General features: G+C 36.0%; 2 protein-coding genes across 2 annotated transcripts; both read right to left on the reverse strand.

The window, feature by feature from the left end:
• Positions 1–1,038: 1,038 nt before the first annotated feature.
• LOC127096319 (uncharacterized) lies at positions 1,039–8,274 on the reverse strand. The gene is made up of 4 exons (XM_051034904.1): positions 7,700–8,274; positions 6,748–7,612; positions 1,280–1,721; positions 1,039–1,138 (listed from the first exon to the last, which is right to left on the reverse strand). Exons 1-4 carry the CDS (start codon positions 8,219–8,221, stop codon positions 1,039–1,041), a joined length of 1,929 nt encoding a protein of 642 aa, XP_050890861.1. The 5' UTR covers positions 8,222–8,274.
• A 7,111-nt stretch (positions 8,275–15,385) lies between these two features.
• On the reverse strand, positions 15,386–20,552 carry LOC127098461 (uncharacterized). Its single transcript, XM_051037069.1, has 11 exons — positions 20,311–20,552; positions 19,997–20,110; positions 19,836–19,906; positions 19,700–19,749; positions 19,390–19,463; positions 19,236–19,298; positions 18,823–18,910; positions 16,179–16,241; positions 16,029–16,108; positions 15,865–15,936; positions 15,386–15,778 (listed from the first exon to the last, which is right to left on the reverse strand). The coding sequence occupies exons 2-11, from the start codon at positions 20,026–20,028 to the stop codon at positions 15,697–15,699; spliced, it is 675 nt and encodes a 224-aa protein (XP_050893026.1). The 5' UTR covers positions 20,029–20,110; positions 20,311–20,552; the 3' UTR covers positions 15,386–15,696.
• Between the last annotated feature and the right edge of the window lie 4,401 nt (positions 20,553–24,953).

Raw genomic sequence — 24,953 nt, forward strand, 5'->3', positions numbered from 1 at the left:
AATTAACTTCCCGTGAAGGAAAGCTGATTTCACGTCCAGCTGAAACACACACCGTCTTCTTTGTGCTGCAAGTGCTAAAATCATTTGAACTGTGTCCATGCGAGCTACGGGAGCATATACTTCTTCATCAACTCCGTATTCATGAGCATACCCTTTTGCGACCAAGCGAGCCTTGTGTTTATCCACTTCTCTGAGCTCATTCAATTTTGTTTTTTACACCCATTTGACTCCTATTCTTTTAGATCCTTTAGGAAGCTCAATAAGATCCCATGTTTCATTCTTCCCAATTGATCTCATTTCGGTATCCATGGTTGTTCTCCATTTCTCCTCCTTTACTGCTTCGTCAAACGAAATTGGATCAGAATGGACAGCACTAGCAAACAAGGCTAAGTGAGTTTGTACCTCTTCCCCTTCATCTGAAAGACCATCACTAGAGACAAAATCATTCAAATATGTTGGTGATCTTCTAACTCGGGGTGTCATCGGAGGAGCCGTTTCATCTTCTTCATTGCCATCACTGGATTCGTCCCTCACCGGAGAAGCTATGTTTTCTTCTTCACTACCATCGTCGGAATCCTCCGCCTCTTCACCGTTGTCGTCTTCCCATTCCATATCAAACCTTCTGTCATCTTCAAAGCTCATTTCCCAGTTCCATTGTTCTTCTTCTTCGAAGATGACATCCTAGCTAATTATAATCCTCTTAGAGATAGGATTATATAGCCGATATGCCTTTGATTCTTCGCTTACCCCTAAACGAACACAACAATGGCTCTTATCCTCAAGCTTTGTTCTCCGAGTATCCGGTACATGAGCAAGTTATATACAACCAAAGATTCTCAAGTGCTCGACTGAAGGTTTCATCCCACACCAAGCTTTTTCTGGCGTCATTTCTTTCACCGATGATATGGGGCATCTATTAAGAACATAAAATGCCCAATTCACTGCTTCTGCCCAGAGTTTTCTTGGAACATTCTTCTCAACCAATAAGCTCCTCACCATATTCATCATGGTTCTGTTTTTCCGCTTAGTAACTCCATTCTAATGCGGTGTATATGCAGCAGTTAATTTCCTCTTCATCCCATTCGTTTCACAATATTCTTTGAACTCACTTGATGTGAATTCACCCCCACGATCTGTTCTGAGACATTTAATGGGCAAACCGGTTTCTTTTTCGACAACAGCTTTAAATAACTTAAAGTAAGTGAATGCATCCGACTTAAAAGCAAGAAAATACACCCATGCCTTCTTACTTTAGTCATCAATGAAGCAAATAAAATACCTCTTGCTGCCCTCTGAAACTGGAGATATTGGGCCGCAAATATCAGCGTGAACGAGCTCCAACTTTGATAATGCTCTCCATGTAATTTTCTTTGGGATTACATCTCTATGTTGTTTCCCTTTCAAACAATCGCTGCACATAATCTCACCCTCGGAAAAACTTGGCAAGCCTCTCACCATGCCCTTTGTTTGCAAAGTCTTCAATCCTTTGTAGTTGAGATGACCGAATCTTTGATGCCATAAATGAGCCACCTCTTGAGTGATTACTTGGAGACACTTTTCATCTCTTTCCTGTTTGACTGATCGAGTGCTCGATAGCAACACAAACATTCGATTGGCAGCCATGGTGGTTTTGAAAATCAATCCCTTTGTGTGGTGATAAATCTGGCACATATTTAACTGCATCAGTATAGCCAAACCCCTTTCTTGCAGCTTTCCTAACACTGAGAAGATTATTCTTCAACCCCGATACATAATACACATCCATGTACAAGGTGATTCACTCCTTTTACGGTCAATCGAACACTTCCCTTTCCAACAACATTCATGCTTGCATAATTCCCCAATCTTACCACACTGTTGAACCCCTTTTCTAAATCACAGAAGAGAGATGAATCACCACACATGTGATTGCTACATCCAGAGTCAATAAACCATACGTCGTCTCGACCACCTCCAAGTGTAACACCCTTCTAAAATACCCCTAATATATAATTAAAATAACAACATATCAATCAGAGTAAAGATGCAATTAAGGGTGTCACACAACCACTTCACACCATAATAACTGTCATGCTTCTTTATTTAATCCAAATAAACATTTTTGCATAATTCGCAGCGGATAGAAATCAAATCAACCAATCAAAACATATAACATATTACATGTAAAATGGGTCAACAACCAACAATAAAACAATTAAAACATCCCGTCCCGATGTTACATCTATCAGAGAATGACCCACTAAGGAGACTACACTAGACTCCAAGCACTAGCTTCTACTCAATCACTGCTCGTTACCTGAAAAATAGTTGTAAGGGTGAGTTCCTCAATCGATATAATAAGCATTATAAAATATCATGCAATGTTAAGTAATTTAACACGTTTCATCACCCAAATCAGATTACACATTCAGCAACGGCAATATCAACTCAATCATACTCAACATCAACACAACACCCAACACACAACACACATATAATACTGGAATACATCCATTCATATTTTACGCCATACAACAAACCAACAAAAAATGCAACTCTAATGAGACTCGACTCATCATGCATGTGGTACCATTCGGAGTAAAACTCCCAACTTAAAATCATTGCCATTTTATTGGGCATCAAGGCATAAGCCTTCAACTTTCAACTTAAAATTTGCCAATCCAGGCCAACGTGGTGTGAGCAAAGCTCCGACTTAATGCATATGAATTTACATGACATACACAACTTTAAATTCCCACAACATAATAACAATAGCAACACAACAATATTTTCAACACAATCAACTTAAAATCAACTTTGGCTCACCAAGCCTACAACTCAGAATCTTTTACAACTGTCCGTACACGGAAACAACTTCACACTCATTCATACTTGTATCAACACTTCATAACATAAACCCAACAAAATTACTCATCACAATTAACTATAATAGGCCAATCACCAATTATGTTCACAACATTAAAATATCAATTTTTCCAATTTCCAACAGTGTTAACCGGTTAATGCCCTGGGTTAACCGGTTAACGCAGGACAGAACACGCTTTCTGGCCATTTACAACAGTGTTAACCGGTTAACGCCCTGGGTTAACCGGTTAACGCAGACAGAACAGCAATTTTTCACAAATTACAACAGTGTTAACCGGTTAACACCCTGGGTTAACCGGTTAACGCAAGACAAACAGCAATATTCCATAATTCAATACAGTGTTAACCGGTTAACATCCTGGGTTAACCGGTTAACGCAAGACAGAAAGCTGTTCCTGCGCTAACACGAAGCAGAATGCAGAATTCTCCGCATTTTCCGCCGTTGGAGGACTTCCGGACCTCCGATTCCAATTCCGTAAGAAGCGATACGTTCGGAAAATCACAACACACTCAAATACAGATTCAATTACAACTTTAACACAACTTATCCAACACAATTTCTCAGCATTCCACATTCCCAATTAGGATCAAATCAACGGTTTATCACTACCCATTACATGTTAATCTATAATACCCATTAACCGACGATAAACCCCCCTTACCTGAATTAATCCGGCGAATCTTTAAGCTTCAAGCTTTTCTCTTCTCCAACCTTTTTCCTCTTGCTCTGCTCTTTGCCCTTTTCCTCTTTTCAGCCGCTTCTCTTCTTTTCACGTAAAACCCTTTTTACCAAAAATGAAACTCTTTTCTTAATTCCCACTTATATACTTTCCAATAATTATTATTCCAATAATAATAATAATAAATAATCCAAAACTTCCAATTATTTAATTAAATTAATAAATAGAATATTAACTTAAATTAAATAATTATCTTATTTTTATCGGGGTGTTACAACTCTCCCCCACTAAAAGAGTTTTCGTCCTCGAAAACATACCTCAAGCGAATAACTCCGGATAAGACTCTTTCATCTGACTCTCAAGTTCCCATGTCATGCTTTCGCCCGCAGCTCCCAACCAAACGACTTTAACCAACGCAATCTCTTTTCCTCGAAGAGTCTTTGTGTCACGATCTTCAACTCGTACAGGCAAGGCTTTGTCTCCATTGTTAAATTATCCCGCACTTGCACATCATCCATACTAACCACATGAGACGGATCTGAGACATACTTCCGAAGCTGCGACACATGGAATACATCATGCAAATTCGAAAGATTAGGTGGTAATGCCATCCGATAAGCAACTTTTCCAACCCGTTCTAAGATTTGATACGGACCAATGAAGCGAGGAGTGAGCTTTTTAGACTTCAAAGCCCTCCCAACACCGGTCACAGGCGTGACTCTCAAAAACACATGGTCACCAGCTTGAAATTCTAATTCCTTCTTCCGCTTGTCATGGTAACTCTTCTGCCTACTCTGAGAAGCTTTCATCTTCTCTCGGATAAACTTCACTTTCTCGGTAGTTTCTCGAACTAACTCTGGTCCAAGTACTACACCCTCACCAGATTCGTGCCAACACAACGGAGTTCTACATCTACGACCATACAATGCTTCAAAAGGCGCCATTCCGATACTAGAATGGTAACTATTATTATATGTGAACTCGATCAATGGAAGATAAGTGTCCCACGAACCTCCTTGTTCAAGAACACAAGCTCTCAGTAAATCCTCCAATGGCTGAATAGTTCTCTCAGTTTGGCCATCAGTTTGAGGATGATATGCCGAACTCAACCTCAACTTAGAGCCCAACGAATCTTGCAGACTTTTCCAAAATCCCGATGTAAACCTCGGATCTCTGTCCGACACAATACACAGAGGAATACCATGCAACTTTACAATTACTCGGATGTAGATCTCTGCCAACTTCGCAATTGGGTAAGTGATGTTAATAGGTATGAAGTGAGCCGACTTCGTGAGCCTATCAACGATCACCCAAATCGAATCATGCCCCCTTAAAGTAGCAGGCAGCCCCGTTACAAAGTCCATAGAAATGCTATCCCATTTCCATTCTGGAACTTCCAACGGTTGCATCAACCCAGCAGGCTTCTGATGCTCAATCTTCGACTTCTGACAAGTTAAGCACGCATACACAAAACGAGCCACATCTTCTTTCATTCCGGGCCACCAAAATATTTTCTTTAAATCCTGATACATTTTAGTAGCTCCTGGATGAATACTCAAACTGCTTCTATGACCCTCTTCTAGAATGCTTCTTTTCAAAATCGCGTCATCAGGAATACAAATTCTTTCCCCTAATTTCAACACACCTCTCGCATCAATCTTAAAGTCACTCTTCTCTGATTGACCACAACGATTAAGGATATCTACTAATTTCACATCCAATTTCTGTGCCTCTCGGATACTATCCATAAAATCATTATTAATCTTTAGCATTCCTAGCATTACACTCTGCGGTGTTACTTCGCAAATCAAACTCATATCACGAAATTGCTCAATTAATTCCAACTCCTTAATCATCATTGCTGACACATGCAAGGTCTTTCTACTTAAAGCATCGGCCACAACATTTGCTTTTCCTGGATGATAATTCAAACCGAAATCATAATCCTTAAGCAATTCTAACCACCTACGTTGTCTCATGTTCAGCTCTTTCTGATCAAATAGATACTTTAAACTTTTATGATCACTGAAAACTTCAAATCTGGAACCATAAAGGTAATGCCTCCAGATTTTTAGCACAAACACCACAGCAGCAAGTTCAAGATCATGCGTAGGATAGTTCTTTTCATGAATTCTTAACTATCGCGACGCATAAGCAATTACTTTATTATTTTGCATGAGCACACCTCCTAAACCCATCAATGAAGCATCACAGTAAATTATAAACGGTTCCCCCGGATTTGGCAAAGTCAAAACCGGCGCCGACGTCAATCTCCTTTTTAATTCATTAAAACTCTCTTCGCACTGAACATCCCACACGAAAGCTTTACCCTTACAAGTTAATTTAGTCAACGGAAGTGCTAACTTAGAAAATCCTTCAATAAACCTTCTATAATATCCAGCCAACCCCAAAAAGCTTCTAATCTCGGTAACCGACTTAGGAGTCTCCCATTGCAATACAGCTTCTACCTTGGAAGGATCTACAGCAATACCTTTTCCTGAAATTACATGGCCGAGAAAACTGACTTCTCTTAACCAAAACTCACACTTGGACAGCTTCGCATACAATTTCTTATCTTTCAAAACATCCAACGCTAATCTCAAATGTTCCTTGTGCTCTTCTTCGGACTTAGAGTAAATCAAAATATCATCAATAAATACTACCACAAAATGATCCAGATAAGTATGGAAAATACGATTCATGTATTCCATAAATACTCCCGGCGCATTAGTCACACCGAAAGGCATCACAGAATACTCATAATGTCCATACCGAGTTCTGAACGCTGTCTTCTGGATGTCTTCATCTTTCACTTTGATCTGATGATAGCCCGATCTCAAATCAATTTTACTGAACACACAAGCACCCACTAGTTGATCCATCAAATCATCTATTCTCGGTAGTGGATACTTATTCTTGATCGTTACTTTATTTAATTGTCTATAATCGATACAAAGCCTCATACTACCATCTTTCTTCTTTACTAGCAACACTGGAGCTCCCCACGGTGACACACTTGGTCTTATAAACTTCTTCTCAAGTAAGTCTTCCAATTGCTTCTTTAATTCACACAATTCGGATGCCGACATTCTATACGGTGCCATCGAAACAGGCCTAGTACCAGGCACCAGATCAATAGTAAATTTAACTTCCCTCTCTGGCGGCACACTAGGAATTTCATCAGGAAAAACTTCAGGGAATTCTTTCACCACTAACAGTTCCTCTATCTTAGCTTTACTCTCAACCGACAACGTCGCCATCAAAGAAAACATCTGAGCTCCCTCTTTCATCAATTTTCGCAATTCTCTGAAAGGTAATAAGTCAACTCCTTCCTCTTCAGGAGTGGAAAACCTCACCGACTTATGATGACAATTTATATGAACATAATTATACTCTAACCAGTTCATACCAAGAATTACATCCATCCCATCCAACGGCAAACATACTAAATCAACATAGAAATCTTTATCGAAGATCGACAAAGGACATTTTAAACATACCAAGGAAGTAGTTGTTGATCCCTTAGCTGGGGTCTCAACAATCAATTCACCATCCAAAGCGGATAATTTTAAACCCAGTCGTCGAGCACAGTTAGCAGAAATAAAACAGTGTGTAGCACCGGTATCAATAATAGTAATTAAAGGAGTACCATTTATGAAACATGTACCTCGGATAAGTCTGTCCTCACTGGAGGTTTGAGTTCCGGTCAATGCGAACACCTTTCCAGTTTGAGATTTCTTTGGCTTCTGACACTGACTTCCAATATGCCCCTCTTCACCACAATTAAAACAAATCATTTCCTTGTGCTTGCAATCAGCTATTGCATGGCCAGTCTTACCACAGCGAAAACACCTCTTTACTTCAGCAGTGCATACATTACTCTTATGACCAGCCTGACCACATTTGAAGCAAACTATACCAGCAGGAGCACCTCCCCTACTAGTCCTCTGAGCCGGAGCAGCTCCTTGTTTCCCTTTTCCCACTGGAGCATCGTACGGCTTGCCACGACTTTGATGTTGCTTGCCCCTGCGGTCACTGACAATCTTGTAATGAGCATTATTGTCTTCTTCAAATATCCTGCAGCTATCAACCAATTCAGTAAAAATGCGTATCTTCTGATACCCAACAGCCTTCTTAATTTCAGAGCGCAGTCCGTTTTCAAACTTGATGCACTTTGAAAATTCAGCACCAGCACCAGTGTAATGAGGATAAAATTTGGACAACTCCACAAATTTTGCAGCATAATCAGTGACAGACATGTTTCCTTGCTTCAGCTCAAGGAACTCAATTTCTTTCTTACCGCGGACATCCTCCGGATAATACTTTCTCATGAATTCCCCACGGAATACATCCCAAGTAATGACTTCACCTGCCACGGTCAATCTCTCGTGAGTCTCTAGCCACCAGTCATCAGCTTCGACTGCTAGCATGTGAGTGCCATACCGAACCTTCTGAGCTGGAGTGCAATCCATAACACGGAAGATTCTCTCGATCTCTTTCAACCATCCCAAGGCTGCATCTGGATCATGCTTCCCTTTAAACACCGGCGGATTCTCTCTTTGAAAAGTCGCCAAGCTACGTGATCCAGCATCTCCACCAGCATTTGGCAAGTTCTGCACAGCTTGTGCCATCGCTTGCATTGCGGCAGCCATTGCAGCGTCATTCCTTCCAGCCATTTCAACTTATCACCACAACACAACTTAAAAGTTAGATTAGTAACAATACACAATTGTTAGACAGTAACGACACGACAACTGGCCGGACAGACCGACCTGCTCTGATACCACAAATGTAACACCCTTCTAAAATACCCCTAATATATAATTAAAATAACAACATATCAATCAGAGTAAAGATGCAATTAAGGGTGTCACACAACCACTTCACACCATAATAACTGTCATGCTTCTTTATTTAATCCAAATAAACATTTTTGCATAATTCGCAGCGGATAGAAATCAAATCAACCAATCAAAACATATAACATATTACATGTAAAATGGGTCAACAACCAACAATAAAACAATTAAAACATCCCGTCCCGATGTTACATCTATCAGAGCATGACCCACTAAGGAGACTACACTAGACTCCAAGCACTAGCTTCTACTCAATCACTGCTCGTTACCTGAAAAATAGTTGTAAGGGTGAGTTCCTCAATCGATATAATAAGCATTATAAAATATCATGCAATGTTAAGTAATTTAACACGTTTCATCACCCAAATCAGATTACACATTCAGCAACGGCAATATCAACTCAATCATACTCAACATCAACACAACACCCAACACACAACACACATATAATACTGGAATACATCCATTCATATTTTACGCCATACAACAAACCAACAAAAAATGCAACTCTAATGAGACTCGACTCATCATGCATGTGGTACCATTCGGAGTAAAACTCCCAACTTAAAATCATTGCCATTTTATTGGGCATCAAGGCATAAGCCTTCAACTTTCAACTTAAAATTTGCCAATCCAGGCCAACGTGGTGTGAGCAAAGCTCCGACTTAATGCATATGAATTTACATGACATACACGACTTTAAATTCCCACAACATAATAACAATAGCAACACAACAATATTTTCAACACAATCAACTTAAAATCAACTTTGGCTCACCAAGCCTACAACTCAGAATCTTTTACAACTGTCCGTACACGGAAACAACTTCACACTCATTCATACTTGTATCAACACTTCATAACATAAACCCAACAAAATTACTCATCACAATTAACTATAATAGGCCAATCACCAATTATGTTCACAACATTAAAATATCAATTTTTCCAATTTCCAACAGTGTTAACCGGTTAATGCCCTGGGTTAACCGGTTAACGCAGGACAGAACACGCTTTCTGGCCATTTACAACAGTGTTAACCGGTTAACGCCCTGGGTTAACCGGTTAACGCAGACAGAACAGCAATTTTTCACAAATTACAACAGTGTTAACCGGTTAACACCCTGGGTTAACCGGTTAACGCAAGACAAACAGCAATATTCCATAATTCAATACAGTGTTAACCGGTTAACATCCTGGGTTAACCGGTTAACGCAAGACAGAAAGCTGTTCCTGCGCTAACACGAAGCAGAATGCAGAATTCTCCGCATTTTCCGCCGTTGGAGGACTTCCGGACCTCCGATTCCAATTCCGTAAGAAGCGATACGTTCGGAAAATCACAACACACTCAAATACAGATTCAATTACAACTTTAACACAACTTATCCAACACAATTTCTCAGCATTCCACATTCCCAATTAGGGTCAAATCAACGGTTTATCACTACCCATTACATGTTAATCTATAATACCCATTAACCGACGATAAACCCCCCTTACCTGAATTAATCCGGCGAATCTTTAAGCTTCAAGCTTTTCTCTTCTCCAACCTTCTTCTTCTTGCTCTGCTCTTTGCCCTTTTCCTCTTTTCAGCCGCTTCTCTGCTTTTCACGTAAAACCCTTTTTACCAAAAATGAAACTCTTTTCTTAATTCCCACTTATATACTTTCCAATAATTATTATTCCAATAATAATAATAATAAATAATCCAAAACTTCCAATTATTTAATTAAATTAATAAATAGAATATTAACTTAAATTAAATAATTATCTTATTTTTATCGGGGTGTTACACCAAGCGTATCGGTATATGCCATTAGCACCATCTCTTTTGATTCATCCAAATTTGCATAATTTGCTTGGCACTCATACTGAAAGTGTCCAAGCTTATGACATTTATAACACTCATCCGTATCTTTGCTCCAGTTTAGACGACCCCTGCCTCTACCTTGTCCTCGGTGTCCTCTGAAAGCAGCTTTTCCTCGTCCTCTTCCACCATAGCCTTCATGAGTCACTTTCAAAGCATGTTCTTCTTCTCCATCTCCTCTGAATTTTTGCTCATGAATGAGCAGAGAACTTTGCAAGGCATCCACAGAGAGTTGATCTATGTCCTTGGCTTCCTCAATGGAACAAACAATGTAGTTCCATTTATCAGTAAGTGTTCTCAAAATCTTCTCAACGATCTTGACATCACTCACATCTTCCCCATAATTCCTCATGTCATTTGCAAACGTCATTACTCGACCAAAGTAATCATTTATCGATTCTCCCTGCTTCATTGCCAGAACCTCAAAGTCTCGGCGTAGACAATTGAGCTGAGCTCTCTTCACTCGAACATTACCTTGACACTTCATCTTCATGGAATCCCATAGCTGTTTGGATGTATCCTTCTGCGTAATCGTTTTTAGAATTGACTTGTCAAGTGACTAAAACAAGTAATTCTTAGCTTTCAAATCCTTCAGCTTCATCTCCTATAGGTTCTGTTTTTGCGTCGGCGTCATCCCATCCATACTTGTAAGCTGGCTGTAGCCCGATTCGATAACAACCCAGTACTCCTTGGATCGAAGAAGATTCTCCATGACCATGCTCCAATGATCGTAGTCACTGTCGAACTTTGGAATGGACGCTGAAACAAAGTTTGCTTCTGAACCCATCTTTCTCAAGTCACGCTCTGATACCAGATTGTTAGATGCAATAAGAATTCAATAGAAAACAACTAACAGTAATGGGAATGACTTGTTTATTCCTTGTGAAATGCTGTAAAATAAATAGGGAACAAAATGAACGTGCAGTAACAAACTACAACTCACTTCTAGCTAGAAATAAGGAAACAAACTTGACTAAATCAATTCAACAAACTATCCTAAAAACTAGGACTCTTATTTGACTAAAGACTTATCAAAAAAACATCATTAGGATGTCAAACCATACTATCCAACATTAGTCTTATGTTTTCAACTCCTAAAAAAAATCAATTGGACTTTTGTACCATTCGTAGTAATTACACTTTGGTTTGTTCATAGAAGGTAAACCTAACCACCACCAAGAGAAATGAATAATTCTATGATATATTTCTTTTAGGACAGCAACAACATCATTGAAAATCACACGATTTTTTTTCCATCAAAGACATCAACATCAACATGTTGTCAATCAAACCAAGCAAGCATTTGATTTTGACAATTTCCCTATTACTTTTAAGAACCAAGTCAACATATGTTCAACACAATTTAAAACTGGTGGAATAGAAATTCCCAACCAACTCCGAACCTTATGTCAAATCAATCTAGTTTTAGGACTGGTTAAAAAGACATTATCTACTTCTTCGACAGTATGAAAGCAAAAGACACAAACCTTGTCGTGGGAATTTGAAATCACGCCTCTATCTGCAAGGTTTGAACGTATAGGCAATCGATTTAAGCAGCAATCTCCAACCTAAGACTTTAACCTTCAATGGGACCCTAGACTTCCACAAAATATTCATTATCAACTTCGTATTTGGTTCCAATGCGATGTAACCTGCAGCACGGTTTAGAAGATCATAGCAAGATTTGATGCAAAACAGGTTGAAAGTACCTCTTGGCCAACCAATAGTGTCCTCTTGACCACGAGTAGGCTTTACTTCAGCCAGTAGCAAACTGAGGTCACATAATTGTTGTTACACAAATGATTTCAAATGTTCCAAAATATAAGAGAGAGAAAATACTTTTTTCTTCTAAGAATATAAGAGAAAAAAATTAACTTTCATCTTTTTCAAGATAAAATTAAGTGCAAATTATATTTAATTTGCTGTCTCTCTCGTCTTTTTTATAACCATAACCAATTAGAATTGTTTTTACATCTTTCAAAATAATTCGTTTCAATAAAATCTTAGTCAAATTATTATGTTTTTATTTTTCATAATAAGTGTGTTTTATTAAATGCAAGTTGTATTTGATTTGTTCTCTCTCTCATCTTTTCTATAACCAACTATAAATTAAAATTGTTTTTATATCTTTCAAAGCAATTTATTTCAATAAAATCGTAGTCAAATTATTATGTTTTTATTTTTTTAATAAGTATATTTTTTTCTCTTATATTTTGGGACGAAGAAGTACATGATAGGAGTAAATTGTAGTATTAAAAAAATTAAAATCCTTAGACAAATTGAATTGATTGATAAGTTAAGAAGTTTCTATCTCAATATTAAAATTATGTGAAAGTGTTTTTCCTGAAATTTTGTCTTTTTTTAAGACTTCTTTTATGGTAAAATATTTTAGAAAAAAAAAATTTGAAAGATTTGAACTGAATTTATAATCAAAAGCAAAATTGATTACTAAGTGAATTTTGTCAGATAGTCGGTTATATGTCGAATTTTGCTATATAATTGATTATAAAAAAATTATAATCCATCATGATTTTTTTTTTCAAAATAACTATTTTTTTTAATTTAAATTCTCAAATATTCAATATTTCAAATTATTTATAAAAATAATCATATTTCAAACAAAAAAAAATTGAAGCGTCATTAATAATGGTATATGCACTAAAAATATACTTAGGCGTCGTAGCCCCTGACGCGTGTACTACCAATGCGTCAATAGAACTGACGCATATACTATTGATTTAAGGAGAAACGTCAGAAAAATGGCATATACATGCAAAAGACTAATATTCGGCATGCACGAGGAGGAGTGGTGCATGCAATAATCATTTTTATTAAAATAAGTGATATTTTAATGATTCTACTTAATTCATGTGAATGGCTTCTACTTAATATTAAAAAATTAAAATTAAAATTGATATTGCATGCACGCATGCATGCAGCAACCAATATCAAATTGCTTTTAGTTAATTCCTTCAATGATGTCTCAATATCACTTTTACTTTCAACCAGCAATGCTTCTATTTTAATTGATTTTTCATTGTTGCTTCTTGCATTAACAACCCACTCCAATGTTGTTCATCTTGGTTTTTATTACCATCATGGTTACTACCTTCACCATGAAAATAACTGAAACCAATAAACCAATATTAAGCATTTACATGCATGTGTCACTCCTTCTGCTGCCTCCCCTTAAACGAATTGTGCATGTGTCAGTCCTATTGGCACATTGATAGTACATGCGCTGCTACCTCCCCTTAAACCAATTGTACATGTGTCAATCCTATTGGCACATTGATAGTACATGCGTCTCAGTCCTATTGGCACATTGATAGTACATGCGTCAGGGACTACAGCACCTAAGTGTATATTTTTTAATGTATACATTATCAATGACGCCTCCTCTTTGGTGCAATTTTTTTTCTTTAAAACATGATTATTTTGATAAATAATTTAAAATATTGACTATTTGAGAATTTAAATTGAAAAAAATGATTATTTTTAAAAAAATTCTCCATTATGATTTGATTTAAAATATTTTGGCATAATGATTTCAAAAAAAAAATGAAAATGTATAAAGTTTTGAAACGATAATCTTGGCCTTAGTACAAAAGTAACATCTCAAATTACAAAATGGGTTCTAAAAAAATAAGACAACTTAGCACATTTTCAGGTTTGAGTATTTTAAGTCAAGTATCATAAACTTCTCTTTTTGCTTTATTTCAATCTTTCTGCATTTGAGTATTTTAAGTTAAGTATCATAATCTTTCTTTTTTTGGTTTCTTTCAATCTTTCTTCTTTATTTAATGATGTTATATCTTATTTAAATATACTTTGTCATCATCCTGTTAAGTCTGTTAACCACATTAAACCACATTTTCCCTACAATGCATTTTTCAACCAGAACCCTGTAAAAACTCTAAATAGAGATATTATTTTGTCCACAAATCTTTGTTTCACTTGCAAAACTGTATTAATAGGTTGAATGTCAGAATTCAAACTCTAATACAAACTCTTTTTTTTGCATTCAACTCTAATAATAACTTTTCCAATGGTGTGAATTTCTAATAATTGTGAATGAAAATTTTACCTTGTACCCCTACGGTTAACCCCATACCCCTACAAAATTTTGAAAATTCTCATTCTATCCTTAATTGGTTTTAACCAATTTACCATTTCATTTTTACCATTCAGTTGAAAATTTCAGAAATTACACTTTCATACCCCTCGCATCGGAACTCTTGCAAAATGACTTCCGGTATGTATTTTTCTCAAACCGGAAGACTTAAAGAATGACTTCCAGAACACACAAAAAAACAAACCGGAACACTTCATGAAAGAGTTCCGGTTCAATAAAAAAAAATTACAAAACCGGAACACTTCTTGAAAGAGTTCTGGTGAACAAATTTTACATATCGGAACTCTTTGGAAAACACGTGTTCCGGTATGTATTATATGTGTTCTAGAAGTCTTTCAAGAAGTCTTCCGATTCGCTATTTTTTTTTATTTTTTTTTTATACCCTATTTATATGAGGGCATTTTGGTCAAAAAAATTTAAATGTAGGGGTATGGGTACAATTGTAGGGGTATAGGGTAAAATTTTCATTATCAATTCGTGTATATACTCAAAAAAAAATTCTAAGCCTTTAAGGAGCCCAAAATTCTAAGCCTTTAAGGAGCCCAGAATTCTAAGCCTTTGAGGAGTACCCAGTCATTTTGTTAGCATTTCTGTATACCCCTGCATTGTGTATATAATATGAGAAGAGATATCAAAAGAGAAGGTGACTGAAAGTACACTTCTTGTTCTCAAATTGATTGTTTATAAGGTGACAAGTATATATATATATATATATATCTTTATTTTCTTTGCTGTTCATTTTCTCCACTTAGTTAAGTAAACCAATGCACATATGCACATATACACAACGAGCATACCAGCATTAAAATTGACAAATTATGATTATGATATTTTGTTTGATGAATAATTGAATAGAGTCCTGTTGTATACACAACCATGACCATGAGGTGTAACATATCAAATATTCTATAAGCACAATGGTGGATTGAACAGAATTTACAGAATAGTGTATTTTAATACCCTATAATCATGGTTCCAATGCCAAATAAGTTTGTCTTAATTATTATTGCATTGCACTTGAGGTGTCCTGAATACGATTAGTTACATGCACGTAGATAGGTACAGAACTACAGCATGCATACAAACATGAAGGGTTGCAAGTAGCAACCTACAAATACTATATGATATAGCATATTCGGGTTGCAAGTAGAAACCTACAAATACTATATGATATAGCATATAAACTATCTTTAATATTACAAAAACTGCACAAGGATCTTACAATTCAGAAACTGCACATTGGAGGATGAGTGTATGGACATATTAACATAATAGATATATTATGTTAACTCATATATCCATGTCAGCAAATATTTCTTCATCATACTCATCGAGTATCTCGTCAAAAGAAAATCCATCAGCAATCAAGTTACTGCCAAAAACAGCATTGTTCAAACAGTGAATATAGGCAAACAAAATGCAGTTCCATACACTTCATGAAGATTATAATTAGCTCACCTAAAACTGCTTAAACGAAATGTCACAATCCGCTTAAGCTTTCTATTGTAGAACAGGAAATTAAAGGACCAACTGCAGAAAACCAAAAAAAGAGGTTATTACGATGATCTACAACAGACATTGTGCTGGTAATTTTTTAAGCATATATGTCAAAAAGAAATTACATGGCTCCTCTCTCCGGTAACGGGTCTGCCTCAGGATCAGGTAAATAGCCATAAATTTCGCAGTCGGATAACGTCACCACCTGCATCACAAAATATCATTAAAATGTCTGTCTAGGTATCACCTCAACTTATATTCTATATTAAACTCGCCTCATCAAGGGCCTTGAACAAGGCATCCAGCAGAGAAGCACCCTCAAAGGTTTCAACCCATTCCTGCAATAGACATGTCATCCAAACCAGAGGAGCCTTAAATTACAATAGCAAAACTAATCATTATGATCAAGTAATAACATAAAACAATTTCTGCACCAACAAAAGAATGACAGATACAGAACGAGATAAGTAGAATCCACTCCAAGTTATGGTTAATGTCAAAAAAGAAATCAGGAACCAGAGCGCCCTCCATCCAGCTAAGATGTTTATTTTACAGATGTCATATGCCTTTTTTTCCAGTCCATGAGAATCTTAGATGTCCAAGGACAAAGTTGTTCTTGTGTAATCTGAGGGTGTACTATACTGCTCTGGTAACAGTGTAGCATGTGACCAAACAACAATGCTGCTGAATGAAAAATGAATATTATGGAACAAACCTGGACTGGACAGTTAACAAACAAGCCAGATTGGGGGTGGGGGGCTTGACACATTTTTTATGAATGCCCATTTATACTCTGATAATTAATTTACAACTTTACATGGAAGGGAACGATGAGAAAATTTCTGTGCACATAAATTGTTTTTCTAATTATGTTTTTAATTATCAATATATCTGTTAACAAATATTCATCAGGTATGTCTTTGATATCATAAATTGTTTATCAATAAAATAACTATTACATGATCACACATGTGACTGAAAACTACTTTTCCATTCCTAAACGACACCTTAATCTTTCTCTAAATGTTTTTTTTTACAAATTACACTTACCTCCCCCCTAAAGTCTTCTTAAACAAAACAAACACCCCCCTCTAATTTTCCCTAAGCCCTTGCCACCCTTCAATCTATTACATTGTTTCACTAATGTGATTAAAACATCCCTAAAATGATATTCTCTCCTCTTCTTCACTACTGTTTATTTAGATAGTATTTTTTTTATGTTTACATGTAAAACAAAAGTGTTCAGAGTTCCATTGTCACCATTGACTTTACTTAATGTGGAAGGACAAGGCAGGATCCCTCGGCAAGAACTAAACCCACACATAGAATGTTCATCAACCCAACCCTCAAAACACTTGACAACTTGTAAAGAACTAATGATTGAAACTCAACAGACTTGTCAAAACACAAGCAAAATAGCACATGACTGAATCTACTAGGGAGTGAATCTGACAACATCCAACCTTTCCTTGACCTACTCTGACGCCTTACTCAAGAGAAAATCCTTCAGCACATCCAAAACTTGACCAAAACAGGCCGGCTAGCAAAGCACCCCAATCCGGGAATAGTTCCTAATTGATAACCAATCTTATTATGTGCAAACTAAGTGAGTGGCAAACCTTTATCCTCATGCGTGAATGTTGGTATTAACAGTGTTAGAGGAAAAGGGGGAATCGGTCACTGAGAAAAATAAGGAAGGTTAGTGTTTACATAAAAACGGGAGCGGGGTGTTTGTGCAAGTTCAACCCTCCTTATGTGAAGAAGCCCACTTCCCTCACACTGTGGTCCCACTTTCTTTCCTTTGTGTCTCCTGCCAGATTCAACCTTACTTAGATTCTCATGCTCATCTTCTTCCCTAGCTGTTTGGCTCCCTTGGGCTGCGCATTGCCATGTTTGGTTTGGACTCTTCAAATCAAGTGTGCACTTACTATTTAATCAGTTGGGTTTTTTTCAGTTGGCTTAGGTATCTGTTTGTTCTTGCATTTGCATGTTAAGTATGCAATAGTACCACTCGACTTTGTCCTGTCATCAAACATTCCAACAACCTCTTCAGCCTAACGATGATTCATGCCAACTTTTATCCCCCCAACAACACTCATTCCTTTGATATATCTAGAATCCTTGGGTTGACTATTCAGTCATGTTTTGCTGGGACATTTTATGTTAACTCAAGTGTTAATTCGTAGTATCTCGTGATATCATTATCATATACTAGAATGGCTTGAAGTACATAGATGACCTCTTTATTTCTCTTTGTTTCCTTATTATGATACAATAACAGTGATGTACTAGTTAAATATGAGCATCATGGTATTATGCCCTTAGTCTATGTTTGGATTGATGGAATGAGATGGAAAGGAGCGATATTCCTTTGTTTGAATCAGTTAAAATCAGATGGAGTGGAGCAAAATGGAGTGGTATGGATTTCATTCCATTCCATCACTTACCATCGTATGTCTTCTTCCTCTCCGAGGTGGAATGAAGAATTTGTCTTGTTCCATCCTAAAACACCCAAAAGATGGAATGAAATATTCATTCCACTCTGCTCCATTTCACTCCGCTTCATTCTATTCCGCTCCATTCCATTATGCTCCGCTCATTTCATGATATCCAAACATAGCCTTAATGAAATTATCCCTATTCCTTGTGCACCTATACCTTACAAGTATTTTTAGATATTGAGAGTAGCATAAACTATTGAATGCAGAAAACAACAACACTGTTGCCAAACATGCTTAGGACTCTAAGAGGTATTACAAAATATGGGAATCTTAAATAAAAAAGACCCACAGATTTTAACCCAAGCAAGCATCATGTCCTACCATCCAAGATGCTGATAAGACTCCGGCGCATCAAACGCCAGCATATACTTAAAAAGAAAATTTATAACTACACATAGACAATAGTAAATAGTAGCACCTTTGAGGCTTCAAACATGTAAGCGTCAAAAATTTGCTTAAAACTGTCCCATGATTCCTCTGTGAAATACTGGTGAGCTTTAACTGCACTAAAAACCATTATACGCGTATGGTATTATAGGAAACAGAAAAGGATGTAACAGCAGAAACACAAAGTAAAAGTAAATATGTTAAACCACTTAATTGACCACGATAAGATTTGGGAAATGGAGAGACTTGAACTCTCAGCTTCAAGAGCAACAGTTGTTAACTGTCTGTCAGGCCTTTTTGACAACACTTCCAATAAAATAAAAAAGGATTATATAGCGGGTTGCCAGGTCGCCGTTTAAGCTGACAATAGCATTACCCATAATCCTTCTTTTTAAGTTTTAATCATTTGAACAATCTTTGATACATCATAAGATACTAAGGTACCTGAAGTCATAATCTGGATACATGTGATAGAGGGCAAGAATCAGGTAAACCAATGTCTTCCGGCTGAAAAGAACATAGTAAAATTACATAAAAGAAGTCTCGGTGAAAATTTTCGTTTTGTTTAACCTATCAACGTAGTAACGGTAATTGCTACCTGGTTCTAGTTATTAAGGATTCTTCCGGCGAGGAAGAATCATTATCAGATGATTTTCCAAGATAATCAAGAATCTGAAATTGAAGAAGTTCAATAAATAATACATCAATTGACAACAGCAAAATGGAAATATATTGAATATCCAAAACCATGTCGTATGGCATGAACAGATAAACAGCAAAGTATAAAACATGGTGAATTTGTTTACCCAGAAAAAATCCTTAACTAACTATACTTTTTTAAGTTTTAACACTTGCTAAATCAGCTTCATCCACCTCAACATTTTATCAGGATGCAAACTCCGGCTTACCTCATTACCCAGACTGATAGAGAGTTTTTTATCTGCTCCAGAATGTTTACCTAAAGAAAGACCACTATATTTGTTAAGCACTACCCCCAATTAAATCTAGAAACAAACTCCTTTTAAGCCACCAATTCCTACTTACAACTATAAGCTTCAAGGCATCCTTTGATAGTACTTTCTCCCAGATTCAAATTACTCAAGAAATCATTAATCCTGAAAAATGTTTTTACCAACTTATCATGTACGGAAATTATGCAACAAAATCACACAATTCAATTCAAACTCGCTCGAAAATACAACTACCGGTCAAGAGGAGCACACTCTAGGAACTTCATGATGAACAATGTTCAATAATTCCAATTTGACAAAAAATCGAAGCTAGAACCCTAGTTTTCCGTCTTTGACAAGCGAATATCCCTGTAAGATAAAAACAACGGAAGATTAAGAAAATTTTGAAACAATTCATGACAAGAAATGATAATTAGATAAAATCAGTAACGAATAATTACAACGAGAACAAAAATCAGTGAAGAAAACAAGATTAGAAAGTGAAAGTACTGTGTTGAGATGAGAGAAATCAGAGAAAATTTGGAAATAGGAGAGAAGGATTGAAGTACCGAAGAGAAAGAAGATGAAGATTGATTGGTTTGTTGACGCTTTGGAAAGATCGCGTGCAGATTTTCGATGTTAGGGTTTGAAATTTGGGGGAAATGAAAGGGTTTCGAAGCGGTGAAACTGGAATGTTCCGTGTTTTGATTTGAAGATGAGATCGAAATACGTGGATAAGGGAGGGTCTTAAACGAATATTTGGGTTGTTAATAAGGCATATTCCATTTCTATCCTTGTTTCATTTTCAAAATACTCTCACCTTTTAAAAAGAAGTCGTTGGTTGTAATAAGATTAAGAAATAAGTATATAAAATTGTTTTCTATATTAATTAAAATATCTCTCTCTCTCTCTCTCTCCTAGCTCTCGCTCTCTCGATCTCTCTCTCTCTCTTCTCTCTCTCTCTCTCTCTCTCTCTCTTCTCTCTCTCTCTCTCTCTCTCTTCTCTCTCTCTCTCTCTACTCTCTCTCTCTCTCTCTCTCTCTCGTCTCTCTCTACTCTCTCTCTCTCTCTTCTCTCTCTCTCTCTTCTTCTCCTCTCTCTCTCTCTCTCTCTCTCTCTCTCTCTCTCTCTCTCCTCTCTCCTCTCTCTCTCTCTCTCTCTCTCTCTCTCTCCTCTCTCTCTCTCTCTCTCCTCTCTCTCCTCTCTCTCGATCTCTCTCGATCTCTCTCTCTCTCTCTCTCTCTACTCCTCTCTCTCTCTCTTCTCTCTCTCTCTCCTCTCTCTCTCTCTCCTCTCTCTCTCTCTCTCTCTCTCTTCTCTCTCTCTCTCTCTCTCTCTCTCTCTCCTCTCTCTCTCTCTCTCCTCTCTCTCTCTCTCTAAATGAACAGCTTATATCATTAATAAGAAATATTCAAAATTAATTTTTTTCATTCATTCGAATTAAAATAAAGTAAGATAGTATTTCATCTGTTTTTTATTATAATTCATTTTTTATTTTTCACATGTATTAAGAAATATAATAATTATGATATAAAAAAGAAAAATGGCGAAGGATTTTACAAAATTATCATTTATTAAAATTATTGAAAAGATAAGTTAACATAATTGAAAAGAGATAGAATAATAAATATTTAAAATTATAATAAGAAAAATAACATTAATTATTTATTGATATTATAAAACGAGTTATATTGTGGTATAAAATCTTTTTTAAACCTACTTATAATAAAAAAAGAGGGAGGTAGTATCATTTATATCTTTTTAAAAAAAATTAGTGTGTATATACATGAATCAAATGGGGATATTTATACTAACAAAAATATAATTATTTACACTAGTGTAATAATTGGTATTACTATTTCAAATTTGTCATATTACACATCTATAATAATTGACAATATTATGGATGTTCATGGGTGCGGGTCGACTCACGAATCTATTGATCCAAACTGAATCAATCTATAAATTATCTGAACTCATTTATTTACGGGTATATTTAACTCAGCTTATAACAACTCGTATACTTTTTTTATTTGGGTATAGGGGTTGAGTTTTGCAAGCAGTTGACTCAACCTATTGATATGGCTTTAGTCATATTTTATTGTTTTTATTATTATTTTAAATAAAAATATAAAATTAATATGTAACTAATAACCATAAATTTTTCCAAAAAGATTTATTCTTCACCAATAATACTACTAAATCAATTAATTTATGTAATTCTAAGATTAGATATTGTTTCTAATCATTTTTCTCCACCAATAATATTATTAGATTATTGATGTGTTTTGTTTAATTTTATACTATTATCAAGTGTTGAATCATTTTAGTGAATTCTTTTAGATATTATATGATGTATTTCATTAAATTTGAGTGTTATAAATGAGTATGATTGTATTGAGTTATGTTAGAGCTTTTTTAAACCGACAAAAAGAATCATAAAAAAAATATGTTTTATTTGAAACATAACCTGTTAACCCAACCCAACTCAATCCATAAATGAACGGGTATGTTCGGGTATGTTTTGACAATAAAATTGGGGATTGGACGAAGAATTCAACCCTTTGAAGTTTGAACGGGTTGGGTAACGGATTAGATCAAACTCGATCCAACCCAACTCGTGTACACCCCTAGACATTATTATTTTAAGTTTGACATTAAGATGGATATTTCGAAATATTAATAAATAATTTTTTTATTTATTATAACACTCCCCTTTGAAATATCTATCGCGATGCTCAATTGAAGTCTTGTCGAAGAGAATCTTATCGGAACATATGTTACCTCATTAAAAACTTCATTAGAAAAAATGCATTGGGATAAAAATATTAATAAGGAAAAAAGAGTTAACATTATTCTCCCTCAACATAACACATTTAGTTATTCTTCAAAGATCTCGTAGGTGGCGCATTCTAATATTTTTTATATGATTCTTGGACACTGGTGTATATAGTGTCTTTGTGAAGACATTTGCAACATTATCACTCGAACGAATATATTGCATATCAACCTCTTTGTTTCTTTCGAGTTCTTGTGTGAATGAAAAGAACTTTAGAGGGATATGTTTGATTCTTACACTTTTGATGTAACCTTCTTTCAACTGGGTAACACGTGGAACATTGTCTTTATACAAAATTGTTGGATTATTATCAATTGGTAAACTATACACTCCTTGGATATGTCGAGTTACCGGTGAAGGAGAAGGGCGATCCAAAACGCAGCGGAATTTAAAATTTCTCCTTTAGTGATTCTTACGAATGGGCATGATCAGTGATAGAATCGTTACCTCTTGTGGCGATTGTAACCTTTGATGCAGATCTACGGAGCGATCACGAACGTTGAACAATGACAACGTCTCTACTCAGTCCACACAAACGGATTCCTTCAATCTCAGTGCTAGCTGCTACGAATGAAGGCTTTGAGTGAGAGAGAGAGAGAAACGAAATTGCAACTGCACAAATGCTTCTACACAAGGGTTCTATTTATAGAACCACTTGTGTGGGTTGCAAGCTAAAAAGCTCATTCAAGTGTATGTGGCCCATATCTTATAATATGCCAATATCACTTAAGCGTGTGGTACCTTACCATATTTCGTATTCTACTTAAGCACATTGTACCTTACGATGTTCTACAATTCACTTAAGTGCACCGTATATTACGGTATTCCTTAGTTACTTTATCTCTCATCAATCCGTCCTTTTGTGTGTGACCCTGTAGGTTTTCGCGACATTGATAATTATATTAAATCATGTATTTAACATAATAAACAGTGAGTGGTATCTAGCAACACATCACTGCTACCTAAGACGCGAAAATGTCATGTGATCTGACAAATCCTTATGTGATAATATTTATGTGTACAATTACCCTTTTGCCCTTATGTCTATATTGAACATAAGGCATAGACCATGTCATCCTTGTCCACTTCAATATTGGACCCATAGACATTTATCCTGTTACGCAGGATGGGCAAATTCCATCTAGGTCACTCATGTCCCTTAGCATGCTTCGTGGAGTACCCATCAACTGTACTTATGGTCATCCAATTACGGACAACGTTTGATCAGCAATAAGACACTCGACTCTACATCTAGGATCCATAGTGGTTTTAGGTCGAAAGGTGGTATACACCATTATCACCATGAGAATAACTTATGACACTTTGCATAACATTCTATATAGTATTCTCATAACGGGTCAATCCAGTATAAATATTACTCTTAATATTCATACCTATGTTTAAGACTTGATAACTCTTTATCCATGATCCATGAGATGTGATCATCAGTCTATATACATAATAGTCTTAATGCTTTAATGTTATCTCACTTCACAATAAAGCTCGACTACGGATACTTTAAGAATAGTGTCCTTATGTTTAATATGATCTCATGATTAAGTCACACTTGATACATTAAACGGACTATCTATTCTGGGGACTTTATTAAACAAACATGATAAAGAAAAATCCTTTTATTATTAATAAATAATTCGATACGAGTACCAAAAGTATTGGCCTCTAGGGCTTACACCAACAACCGGTTGTAAGAATCTACAATATTTGATTGCTTCATGATGGGTAATTACTTCAGCATAATTTGAAGAAGTTGTTACAAATATTTGCTTTTGAGATCTCCATGATATTGTAGTGTTACCATATGTAAATATATATCCAGTTTATGATTTGGCATTGTGTGAATTTGACAAATATCTTGTGTCTGCATAACCAAGCAAAATTGGTTTTGTATTGTTAGAATAAAACAAATTAAGATTATATGTACCTCAGAGATATCGAAATATATGTTTTATACCTTTTCAATCTCTTTTTGCATGACATAAACTTAATTTTGCTAGTAAGTTCACTGCAAAAGCTATATCAGGTCTTGTACATTTATCAGGGTACATGAGTATCCCAATGGCACTGAGGTATGGTACTTTAGAGTCAAGATCTTCTTCATCACCTTCCTTAGGTCCAAATGGATCATTTTCAACATTAAGTGTTCTACCCATCATTAGAGTACTCAAAGGGTTTGTTTTGTCCATGTTAAACATTTTCAATACCCTTTAAGTATAATTTAATTGATGTACTAATATACCATTTTTAGTATACTTAATCTGTAAATCAAGGTAGAACCTTATTTTTCCCAAATCTTTCATTTCAAATTCTTTCTTTAAGTAATCTTTTGCTTCCTTGATTTCTCTATTAGTTCCA

The sequence above is a fragment of the Lathyrus oleraceus genome, chromosome 6, assembly GCF_024323335.1.
Source record: "Lathyrus oleraceus cultivar Zhongwan6 chromosome 6, CAAS_Psat_ZW6_1.0, whole genome shotgun sequence".
NCBI classification, from domain to species: domain Eukaryota; kingdom Viridiplantae; phylum Streptophyta; class Magnoliopsida; order Fabales; family Fabaceae; genus Lathyrus; species Lathyrus oleraceus.